Consider the following 12,397-nt stretch of genomic DNA (forward strand, 5'->3'; position numbering starts at 1 on the left):
GGAGATGGGGTGATGAGTCGAGAGGCAAGAGTGATGGCATGCAGGAGAGACAAAGAGGCAAACAGAGGAGGAGATGGGCACCAGCACGGGCACACAAAGGCTGGAGCTCTGAGTCCCCCTGTCCTGCACCTTGTGCACGTGTCTCGTCGGTGGCCGTGCTGGCAGAGAGGTGTCTGACCCCGGTGCCGGGCGACGGAGAGGGCAGGGGGACCAGGCCTGGGGGTTCAGTCCTTGCGCAAGGCATCCCTTTCCCGAAATGAAATATTGCTCGGGGTTCATGAGCCAAATTTGCCATCTAGTGGCTCCGGGGACCATTGCAGAGGGACCCACGAGGCAGCAGCGGCCACGGGAGGGCCACGGCACAGGCGCTGTGTGGCACGCTGCGCAGCACCCTCTGCCTCAGAGGTTAAGCCCAGAGTGTTTCTGCTTTTGCTTCGCTCACAGGGGCCCAAAAAGCCTGTGGTCCCTGGAGTGACATTACCTTGTTATGGCTGCATTGCGGGGAGCCGGCCTCAGCCACCCTGCCAGCTCTCCAGAGACAGTCCCCGCTGGCTGGGCGAGGACCCAGGCCCACCACATGGTTCAACTCGCCACTGTACTGCAGCAAGGCTTGGAGCACAAGAGCGTGTCCCGTGGCTGCGAGAGCAACTTCTTCACTGTTAGACTGCGGGGAGAACCTGGAAAGCTTCGCTTTGTACCCGTGGCACAGCAGTGATGTTTTTCTGAGGCTTTACATCTTCTCTTTGTTCTTGCAAAGGTACCAACCCATTTATCTAAGGTACTGGCTCCTCACCTCACTCTCTGCCACCAGCCAGCCCTTTCAGCAAGCAGAGGGGTCTCCAAGTTACACATGGCCATCGGAGACCATCAGAGCTGGGGAGGAACAAGGGCCACTGGGAGCTGAAGAAGGGGTAGAGCCTGGGGTAGAGCACCCCAGGCAGGACCTGGGCCAGCAGAGCCTCTTTTGGGCTGTCGGCCAGGAGGATTTCTCTTTATAAACAGCTCTCCCTAGGGCAGAGAGCGCTTTGGCTGCCCTGTCTGTGGGAGTGACTGGCAGATAACAGGGCATGTGGTGCAGTCAGGGGAAAGAAAGGGGCTCAGTGCAAGTCAGTGTCCATAGCTTTAATGCACAGGTCTCCTGAGCAACACCACATACGTCAATAAATAAAATTAATAATAATAATTAGAGCAGCCCCAACAAACCCAGCTGTCACCAGTTTGGCTTCTGTGTTCTCCGCTGTGCCCTTGTCAGCAAGGGGTGCCAGCGCTTGACTAATGCAGAAGATGCAGAAGCAGCACCGTCTCCCTCCCCTTCTCAGTGGGGATCTGCTGGAGGAGGAGATCTTCAGTTCCCTGGACGCCAGTCTGGGCAGAGTCTTCCAAGGCACCTGTGGGCTCCCACCCTGCTTCATGCCCAGCATCACGAGGCCTCAGCTGCTCCCTGCCCCATCCGCTAGCCACATTGCCCTTGTCTGAGGAACAGGCGCACAGCCGAGGTCTTCCCCATGCAGACGCACACGTGTGCATCGCGCACCCCGTGCCTGAGGGATGCCTGAGGGCAACCGGCTCTAGCACTGCTTGTGGGATTCCTCCAGGGCAACGTAAGGCACCGCGACAGGCCACGAGTCGCTGGGCCAAAATCCTAGCTTTGGCTTGAATGATGGCATCTCGTAGTTGACGTCAAAGTAGATGACCAGTGGGCAGCAGTATAGGAGGGACATGGCTATCAGTATATGCCTGGCAAGCAAACCAAAAAAACATGTGTTGGACAGGGGTAACTACATCTGCTCCTCCTGCACCTTGTAGCGGTGTGCGGCTGGCATTGCCACCGTGAGGCTAGAGCCAAGGGGTACGGCAGTGGCAGGCAAAGGTCCCAATCCCATGATGCACGAGGACTGCAGGGAGTGTGGGTCCTGCAGGGTTTGTGCCTATGGGGAAATCCCAGGAGAGCTCTGTGAGCTGGGGCTGGGACAATTCCTTGCGCAGAGGGGATGGGATATAGGGGACTTAAGCCCCAAACCAACCCACCCATTCCACCTTCCCTGGCCGGGCCTAGCAGCGCTGGGTGTCTGTCCCAGTCATCCCAGTGGTTTGTGAGGATGAATCTGAGCAGGCGCGCTGTGTGCAGCACTTACAGCCACACTTGGCCAGGCACTGAAATGTCTTGCTCAAGCAAATCACTCTTTCATTTTGGCTATTAAAATAATTCAAAGAACATTGCACTTCATGCAGCTTCCTGGGAGCAGATGCAGCCCTTTGAAAGCAAGCTGCTTACCTGGAGCGACTTTTAGAACAATTTCACTTGCAAAACACCGTTTGGCTGGTGCGGAGGAAGGAAGGGATATTAAACAGTGATTAGGACCAAATCCTTGGGCTGGGGCCAGGGTGAGGAGCAGCGTCAATCACAACAGAGGAAAGGAGGAGAGGGCTGGGTAGAGATGCGGCTGCTCCCTGGTCGAGTATCACATCCCTGCTGCCATCTCTCCTTAGCTGTGGCCCTTCAGCCCCTGAAATATTTGGACTGAGGTTCCTGCCTCTGCGCTGGAGCCCTTACCAGAAGCTGTGGAAGTAGGGGAAGTTGATCGCCTGCCAGAGCCCACAGAGCCACCTGTCGCTTATCCAGCTGCTGATGGCCAGTACCCAGCACACAACCATGGCTGCGGCCGTCCAGTGAACCCTTTTGTCATTGCACCTGGAAGACACAGTGAGGGAGAGGGAATGGAGTATTGTGTTGGAAGGAAAGACAGTTTTAAAGAGGGCTGGTTCCTGTCTGCAAGTGCTAATGGAACAGAGCAAAAGCCAGCGAGTTTCTTCTGGAGAGTATTCATCAGACCACAAGAACTAGAGAAGTGTGGCTCTGCAGAGGGGGTTTCTGACTTTCTGTGGGTGAGGTTGATGCTAGGAGATGCCAGGGAACTCTTGTCTTTCTTCCCAGATCCTGGGGGGTTCTCCCAACCCCACGCTGGTTCCCAAATCCCCCACAAAGGGGAAAGAGCTGCCGAGATGGCAGCTGAGGAGGAGAACATGCACTCGTCCCATGGATTGTCCCCATTCTGCGTGGCACCTGGGCCAGATGGCCTTCTTGTACCCCACTGCCCACAGTGCCGTCTATGCCTTTTCCTGGGTCCCTCCCAGGCTGCCCCAATTCTTTGCAGAGCTGATAGTCCAAACACGTGGCTGATGAAGTCTTGGGCTCCATTCACTGTTGTGCACAGAGTCACTGCCACGTGTGAGCCTGCCAGGAGCGTGCAATGGACCTACAGATGACCCCTCTCAGCCCCCTCCTTACTTTTTCAGCTCACACCATGTCAGGTACAGCAGGTGGAAGGCGATGCAGTTGAGCGCATAGGCATTGAATGCTGGTTTGATGAAGGACATCAAGGTACTGATCACGGTGGTGACACCAGTCAACCAGAAGAAATGCTTCCTAAAGGGAGTTGGGAGCAAGTGTCAATGCCCTCGAGGTTCACAGCATGGAAGGATAAGGATGGGAGAGGTCCTGCTTATTCCCAGAGAGAGGAAACCCTTCTCCAGCACCTCCAATCTGTTTGCACATGGCTGATCTCAGCCTCTGCAGTAGTCCTGGCAGGAAGGCTGGGGTATCTGTTTATATCTGTGCTTTGCCAAAAGCCCCCCAGTTAGTCCATGACGGAGCGGGGAACACAGCCCAGAAGGTAACTTGTGCACTTTCATGGTGCTGCCAGAGATGAGCATCGAGAGGCAAAGGCATCGGGAGCTTTGCACAGGGAAGGGCTGCAAAGCAGGAGTCCCAGCAGTGGCGGGCAGGGGCTTGAGCCGTGCAAACATGCAGATTTGGGCTGACTGAACAACAATAGGGCTCAGAGGGGCCTTTCACATGCAAATCCCGTCCCAAGTCCCTTCCCCTCTCCCCCAGCCAAGTCTCCACAGTGAACTCCTGGTGACCCCCACTATGGCATGGGAAGAGCAGACTTGGAGCAGGCCTTTGCGAGGCTTCTAACTGGGCTGGCTCAGAGGGCTCCAGCAAGCCTGCCAGGATAAGACCATCCTTTGAGCAAAGCCCTGCTGGGTTCCTGTTTCTGCTGATCCATGCTCACTCAGTATCCCTATCCTTTCTGCTGAGCTCCAATAGCCCAGCCAGCCCTCCTGCAAACAACCTTTGAAATGTGGGGTGCTGACTTGGATCAGCTTGTCCTATGGGAAACCCCATCAGCCTCCAGGGAAAGCTCTCTGTGGATGGCAGGCGATGCTATGACAGTTTGACAGCATGGGTAATTGAATGTCAGTGCTCAGGAACATTTAATTTCCTGATTAATTTTGAAATTCTCCATGCAAAGTTTCCTCTGCAGCTTCGCAAAGACAAGCAGCTCCAGTTGACAGGACGGCATTTCCCTGTGGGAAGGTTTTTTACTCTTCCTCTGTCAGCACATCCACCACTGAGTGATGGAGGGTCTGGTCCCAAAGCAAACTGCAGGAACCTCAACGCTGACCCCTTGCAGGGCTGTGGGCTGGGATCTGTGGGTCACATGCACCAATGTCCGTGTCCCAGCCTTCCCCTCAGGGCCTGCAACCCTGTCTCCCTGTGAGTCGTACCTGCTCTTGATGCATCTGGGGAAGTGAACCCTTGGGTACCAAAAGGAATATGCCACAGCCAGCGTCCAGAGGATGGAGAGCTCATCCAAGAGTTGTCCCACGTAGCTCAGGGTCATGTGAAAGTACATGGAAAAGATGCCTGCAAGGAGCAAGGACAGCTTGTGTCAGCAAAGCTCTGTCCTTGCAGAAGCCCGTCTGGCCTGGGGAGTTCTTGGGGGCCATTCCTAAAGACACACCGTTCCTGAAGGGCAGGGCATGGACCTGGGCATTAATGGAGACTTGAGTGAGTCAGTCCACACAGCACCACAAGGATTTACTGGGCTGGAAGCTGTGCGTCCACAGCCAGCAGGAACCATGAGCTGCAGGGCTTCAAACAGACGCGGCTGTTTGGTTTCCCACTCCAGCTTGCCCCTGTGCTTTGGCCACTAAGAACCAGCCTCCAAAGCCAAAGGTATCATGAATGAGCAGTTGGATACCCTGGCAACCTGTCTGGTCTTCTCACAACCTTGGCACCCACCTACGCAGAAGAGCAGGCCAGAGAAGAAATACAAGGGCAAGGCACGCTGCTGACGGTACTGCCGGTTCAGGTAGAGCAGGGCAGGAGAAAGGATAAAGAAGCTTACATTGCTGATCTGAAAAACAAGAGGCACATTCAGCTTATTGCATGATCTTGGGCAAGTCCCATCCCACCACGTACCTCAGTATCTTCACGTGCAAAGAGGATACTGATCTCTAATGGAAAGCATCGCGGGGAGGCAGGTATTACTCTTGGCACGGGGAGAGCGCAGAGGCGTTTCTCGAGAAGCGAGGATGGAACTGGAAGGACAGCTATTGCTGTGACAGCAATGGCTGCAGACATCTGTGCTCTCCCTCCAAGCACCTCTGGGGCCAGCAAGCCCCAGATAAGCTGGTGTGCCCCTTTTGGGTGATGGTTTAACTTCAGCTGCCCAGTGTCTTCAAGCAAGCTTCCAAAGCCCTTCTGTTTGCAGCCTCTTCTGTCAACCCAGCCCTCCCCAAAACCCCCTGGATGGCTTCTGCCCCTTTTGGTCAGCAGGCAGCCCCCTGTGAGGGACTGGGTGAGTGTGAGGAGCTGGGCCACCCCAGCAAGCCACAGTCAGGGAAAACACTGTTAACTGGGAGTGGGTGCGGTGGAGGGCAGCAGGACGTTGGTAGGTGGGAACAGGACGGAGGTGACATCCTGTAGTGTCATGTGCGAACCCTCCTGGCCTGGGGAGGGGAGGTATTCTGGACACTAGTAATTACATGAAGTCATAAACCTCCTTTAAACATACCTAGCAATTGAATGCAGCGAAATTATTCTGCCCTGATTTCCAACTCTGCAAAATTGCTCCATTGACAGACTTTGATTTGTCTGGGGAGGAGGGGATGGTACTGGGGCTCAGCCTGCTGCTGCTGCCTGGCCTGGTTGAAGGTGCCAGTGCCTCGGGGAACGGCAGATGCTGATGGGCAAAATGTGGGAGCTGGGGAGGAGCAGCGAGTGCCCAAAGCCTGGACCTGTCTGCTGGATCAGGCCTGCTCCACCCTCCAGCTACGGGGGAATGAAGTTTGAAATAATCCTTACCCTCTGTGGGTTCTTATCCTGGCTTTTTCACCTGATTTTGCAAACTCAGTAGAGGGATATCATGGGGATGCACAGCCTCCCCAGGGAAAATCTTTCTTGCTCGTGAAATGTTGGGACCACGGTGCCACATTTTACCTGCCAGGCAGCTTTTTGGGGCTTTGGAAGAGCAGGGCAGAGCCATCTGCTAAAATGCCATTTGGCAAGACACCAGGGTGACATTTGTCTCACCCTGACAATCCTTTTCCTTTCATCTTCCAGCTAGATGCTGACCCAGACCCCAAGCCTGGAATCTGACCTCCACAGCTGGAGTCTCACCCCTCAGCAGCCCTTACATGCACCAGGTAAACTGCAAAATCCATGCTTGGCTTGTGATATCCAATGGGATCTGAGTTTATGGTAACAGGGCTGCAAATCACAGGGATGTTGTCATATATATGAAACACACCCTCTCATATTCCAGAGGGAAACACAATTCACGCTTAATGTAAGGCCTCTATTCCCCTTAACACCTGGAGATTAATCTTGAATTTCACTAAGGCTTTCATGAAACAAGTTGATGCTCCCATTAACAGCAATTCTCAGGCCAAGTGTATTGGTTTTCTATAGGTGCTTAGAGCCAAATCCAGGCCTGTTCCCATTCCAGCTATGAAAAGAGAAGTGCTGGTCCCACTTGCACACTTGAGGTCAAACTGTTCGGAAATGATCGAGAAACCAAACCGTGTGTTAAAGTAACAACTGTGTTGCAAACATTTCTTTTCCTGTGAAAGGCTTTTGGAAGACAAGCAGGGATAGCAAGAAGAGAGAAAATGCTTGCAGAAAAGGCAACAGTATGCAAGTGCCAGCATGCACATCAAAGTGAGGAAATGCGGGAATTCGAGATTGCGTATGGAGAGGTCTGAATCCCTGCTGCAGTGGGCATTGCAACAGTGCCATTAATTACATGATAGCAATACTATCACTTTATTAATTCAGTACGAGATGTGCAAGATCAGATACCAGAGGGGAGTGATAATCAGGGGAACTGTGCCAATAGAGTCGAAAAGATAAGAGTGATTCCTTGCAGGGCAGCCAAACTCAGAGCTTGGGGGAGAGCCGCTACAAAACCGCATCTGTGGGGGACACAGGGTCTTCATCACTCGTCGGATCCAAGCCCTGATTTGTAAGTGCTGTCTTATATCTTCCCTTTAGGATGTGGCAAGCTCCATCTCAAATGTGGTTAGGAGGGTTTTGCTCCCAGTACTCCCATTAGGAAATTTTTCCAGAGTCTCTGCTCATGCTGAGGCCCCCCAGCATGGCTTCTACTTACACCTAGCCGGGCCATACTGGCCAGGAGGCACCAGCTCGCTCTGCCCAGGATGCCAGGGAGATAAGAGAGTGGTGATGGAGCCGAGGTGTGATTTGACCTGTGAGAGTGACTTAGCCCTGTGGTTTTCTACTCTGTGAGCTCACAGCCACGTCCCACTTCCTAACAAGTGTGAGTTATTGCTCCAGGTGCCTAAGCCAAGCCCCCCTACACTGGCATTTGCTTCTTTCCCTAGGAGAAAGGCGAGACTGGGATCAGCGACATGGCCCTGATCCTGGTGCATTAGCAGGATCATGGGAAAGGACCCAGGGCTTGTGCAACTCAGTACTTTGCAACCTAAGATGGAGGGAGAGACTTGCAGAGAACCTGTTTGCATCTCCATCCATGACAGGGTGAGAACAAGCCTCCGATACGGATTGGGATGGGAGATGCTGGTTTGCAGAGCTCTGAGCATGGCAACAGCGCACTAGCAGCCAAGGCATGTTCTGGTCCTTACTCAAGACAGGCATTTTCTGCAGTGAAAGGAGATTTCTGCAAGACTCATTGGAGTGCATTCATTCATTTAAAGGCCAGCAAACCAGCTTTAGCTGATAGAAAAGCCCACAGGGCCAAAGACAGAAGTGAATATCTCAGAGGCTCTCCAGACCTGTATAGCAAGTTCCTAATAGGCAGACCTGTGTAGCAGAAGATGAGGCTGTGTGTCCTGACATCGCAATGTCACGCCAGTGCTTTGGGGCAGGAAACAGCTGTTTGTCTAGTGTTTGCAGAGCGCCGGGCAAGGACCTGCCGTACTCCTGCACAGGACTTTCTGGGCAGGCGAGAGCGCGATGCGTCTGCGATGCCACGGGGTTGCTGAGCCCGTGCAGAGGGCTGGGGCGCATGCCACAGCTCTGACACACTCTGAAAGTGAATGCTTCTCTGGGCATATCTAGGTAATTTGCACCTGCAGTTGAGCTTATCTCCACCGATTGATGAAGCATCCGGGAGCTCTGGATACACAGCAGTGTCAGAGCTCCTGCTGCTTTGCCAGAGAGACTGCTGAGAATTTGGGTGTCATTACCAGCATCTTGGATCAGTCATTTCAGGAAAGAAATGAGGGCAGAAAGACAAGTCCCTGACTGATGACCCTCATGTAGCACAATACTGTTCTCCTACGAACAGCCAGAAGACAATAATTTTCTGGGTCACTGAGTCACTATAAATAGTTAGTTCTTTGTTGCTGAACTGCATCCAATCACGAGCCACCATGTATTATTAGGTACTTAAAGATACTGTTTACATTCTTTGCTCATACCCTTGGTGCTTATTTCTAATAAAAAGCATCCAACCCAAGCAGGCCTGCGAGAGAGTGCGGCTGGCATAGAGGAATTCTCAGCAGCACATTGGTGCTGCTGGCACAAAACTACCCTGCTGGAGTCCCAGGCAGTGTTGGGAAGAAGATGTGGAAGAAGATGCTCCGTTAGGAAGCCCTGCTGATTTAGTGATTCAGGAGTCTCCGGTAGGAGCTGGCTGGATTCCCAGCTAGTCTAAAACTCTGGCAAAGTGATGCTGAAGTCAATATTGACATAATTATCTCAGGGCAGGCCAGTGAGATGAGGCCCGTAAAGCTTGCCACAGGGAGGAAGCAATCTGAATATGGGGAACAAATGAATGGAGGAGAAAAGAGAATGAGATCCAGGCTGCTAGGATCACATCTGAGATAGCACCCAGAGCCTCAGCTGGATCTGCAACATGCTGCCAGCCAGCAGGGATAGCTAGGGATCTCAGTCTGGTCCGATTTCTGTAGTACCTTTATGTACCTTTAGGGCACAGCACAAGGAGCCTGATCCTGCGAGAGAGCCCAGAGCATGACGAGGGCTCCCCTGGTGCTGCTGCAAGGGGTGAGAGCCAGGCAATGCCAGCCACCGTCTGCAGGCTGATGAAGGGGTGATGCCCACGTAAGTGATGCTCCTGCCCGCTTTTGGTTACAAGGTCTGGCCCTGAGCACAGTGCAGCCTTTGGGGCTGTTGTCAGATGCTCAGACAGCAGCAGTTTTTAGGAAGGTTTGCTCTTTTGTCTCCCCTTGTTCGGACAGGAGATCACATGCCAGCCCTGATGCAGGCAGCTGTCAAGGCAGGTTTGGATCTCCGTTGCTTTCTTTAATCAAGAGTCACATCTTAAGACAGAAACTGCAGAAGTGGTACCCTCCGCCTGCACAGGCACTCTGCTGAGCTCCGTGGACTGGTAGAAGCAAGCCTGGCAAGAAGGAGATCAGTGCAGAGACCAAAAAAAGCTCTCTGCTGTGAAAGAGGTGTCCTGTGTTCACATACAGGGAGGAACAAGGGCTAGTTTAGTCACTGGAAAAAATCCTGCAGGTTTTGCTCTGCCCACATCTCTCTGTGTTCCTCGGTATCGCACTAGTTTGCATCTGTGCGGAAACATGCGTTGGAGAAGTTTTCGTCTCCTAGAGGAAAGCTGTGTCTCAGTCCTACGTAGTGCAAATTCATCCGGACAAGCCTGGTGCCTCGAAGGTGGTGTAGTATGGAAACACGGGAGACGGCTGTGGCTAGTAGGGACCTCAGTCCAGAACTAGGCACCTGGGTAAGATTTTGAGGAATAGCTAGGTAATTTGGAAACCTGTGCCACAAAGCAACTCAGGCAGCTAAGAGTTAATGTTTTAGGGGAATTAGAGGGCTGTGGGTCCTAAGAAAGACAGTTATGCATCTGGCCACACCAACTGGTGTCTAGCAGTGTGCCGCAGAGAAGTTAGACACGTAAGTGCTTTTGGAAATCTCCTGAGATACTTCTTGGTGTGTTAAGGATCCTGAGCCACTTTGACAGTCTGGGCGTAAATCAGGATCCTTGTGAAAATGGGGTCTCAGCTCCAAAGACACATTTGAAAAATGCTGCCTATCAACTAAACTAGGAGGTTAGGCAAATTTATTTCCCAGAACGATTTCTGATTAAAAAATAACTTTCAGACTTCCTGCTCTTTGTGGAAATCAGCCCCTCTCCAGTGTTGCCAGTGACACTCCAAAACACAGAGGCATTTGGCATCTCCAGCTACATTTGAAATGCTGATGTGAATATAAGTGATTTCTGTACCTCCTTGCTAGTTATGCCTTGCTCTGCAGCTCTGAGCCCATCCAACAGGGATGCAGTGCCAGTACACAGGCGACAGCACAACACACTCAGTTGGATGCCAGAGGGAAGCAGGGTTTGGTCTGGACTGGCAGGTCTTTATTTGTTAACTGTCTCAAAGAGAAGTGACTATATACAGCCCGAGCACCACTCCTCTGAGACCCTGGCTGGGCAATTAGAGCTTGGGAGCTGTGGGACTCGGGTGAGGGAATTATTGTTATTATAGGTAATTTATTAAAAGCAGGAAATGCTTTAAAAAAAGAGGAAGAGACATTTCCATGAGAACAAGAACTTCTAGTGTTAGACAGTAATTGCTAAAAGTCATAAACAAAGCCTTTGGAAGGTTGTAAATCCACATGCCTCACACCCCTGCTAGCCTGTAATTGCACTGAGGTAGAAGGACATGCTTGCAGAGACCGGTTATCCACCGAGTCCTCTGCAGACAGATATGGATGCTTCTAGCCACGCTTGAGCCAGGAGGCTGTGTTCAAGGGACTGGCACTGGATGGAGTCTGAATTATAAAGGATCATAGGAGGTGAAACTGGCTCACGCATCAGCTTTCCTCTGTCTTGAGTTCCGGATTCCCAACCTGCTTGACACGGTTCATGCAAGTGCTGTCTCTCATTTTGCCACTCCTGTACATTTAGCTGGAATATATGAGCCCTGTGTGGGACTTACCCCAGTTGGCAGGAGAGCTGCAGGACTGGTATAACAGGATCTCACAAATCTGGGCTAAGGAGCACCGCCACGGTTTTCTCTCTCTTCCCCACACGTGCCAGAAGTACCCCTGACCCCAGCTCGTTTTGTGAGCAACTGGCTGTTGTAAGCAGTAAAAGGCCCATGATTTACCTGAAGCTCAGAAAACGTTCCCCATACCAGCACCCTCCAACACTAGGAAGTTCAAGGGAGTGAGCAGGAGAAGAGAAAACAAGGTTGTCCCATCGCATCTCCTAAAAGCAGCTCCTGAGTGCCCGGAGTCAGTTACCTTCGCGCACCAGCCTGCCCTTCGGATGCGCCCACACTCACCGTGTTGTAGTACTCCGCAATGACCGTCGAGCGCTCAAAGTTGCCTTCACACCAGTCGACCTCGGCGCTCTGGTAGGAAAATATGTTCGGCATTGTTGGGCCACCTTTGCAAAAGGGAGAGGAGCGGGTTAGTTTTGCACCTGGGGAAGGAGTGTGCTGCACACCCAAGGGGAAAGGGGAGAAGTGTAGTCTGCCTGCCTGCCTCCTGCACGCACACGTGCTCGCGTTATACCAGCCTGCGCAAGCACAGCATCCTTACCTTCCTATGAAAGACTCATCCTCTTCCCACCACGCATCATATTGCGGAATATTTCCTTCTCTCTCCCCGTGACGGAGGAGTGACAAATCACCCTAGGAAATGTTCTTGAGCTCTGAGCCTGGGAATGGTCGCCACAGCCTCATCCATGGCATTAACGTCTCTCATCAGGGCTCGTCACTGCCACACGATGCTTTCCCATTTCAGCCCTGTCCTTGTCACCCTGTCTTCTCCCTTCTCTTCACTTTCTTTATGACTCAGATCTTTCTGCCAAGAGAGCTTCCCTGTACTTTGTGGGCTGTGAGATATACCTTTTGGGAGTGGACACCTCCACAGGGTTTATTGCTCATTGGCTCTGCTCTCCTGAGTTGTTTCTCAGCATCTTCCTGAGGGCTGGAGTTCACCTTATGCAAGCTCAACCCTGGAGCACCAGCGCAGACCCTGGGTATTACCAGAGTCCTGGGTGCACAGAGCAAAGGCATTGGGAGGTGTCTCTTCAGTGGCAGCAATTTCACTTTCAGTGTGCTCCATGCAAGC

General features: G+C 52.5%; 1 protein-coding gene across 1 annotated transcript; it reads right to left on the bottom strand.

The window, feature by feature from the left end:
- Positions 1 to 1,568: 1,568 nt before the first annotated feature.
- On the bottom strand, positions 1,569 to 11,697 carry ACER1 (alkaline ceramidase 1). The gene is made up of 6 exons (XM_009471936.1): positions 11,605 to 11,697; positions 5,090 to 5,204; positions 4,573 to 4,711; positions 3,290 to 3,427; positions 2,555 to 2,692; positions 1,569 to 1,737 (listed from the first exon to the last, which is right to left on the bottom strand). The coding sequence occupies exons 1-6, from the start codon at positions 11,695 to 11,697 to the stop codon at positions 1,569 to 1,571; spliced, it is 792 nt and encodes a 263-aa protein (XP_009470211.1).
- Positions 11,698 to 12,397: the final 700 nt, after the last annotated feature.

The sequence above is a fragment of the Nipponia nippon genome, unplaced genomic scaffold (genome assembly GCF_047370975.1).
Source record: "Nipponia nippon isolate SJK-2023a ecotype South Korea unplaced genomic scaffold, ASM4737097v1 scaffold_31, whole genome shotgun sequence".
NCBI lineage: Eukaryota > Metazoa > Chordata > Aves > Pelecaniformes > Threskiornithidae > Nipponia > Nipponia nippon.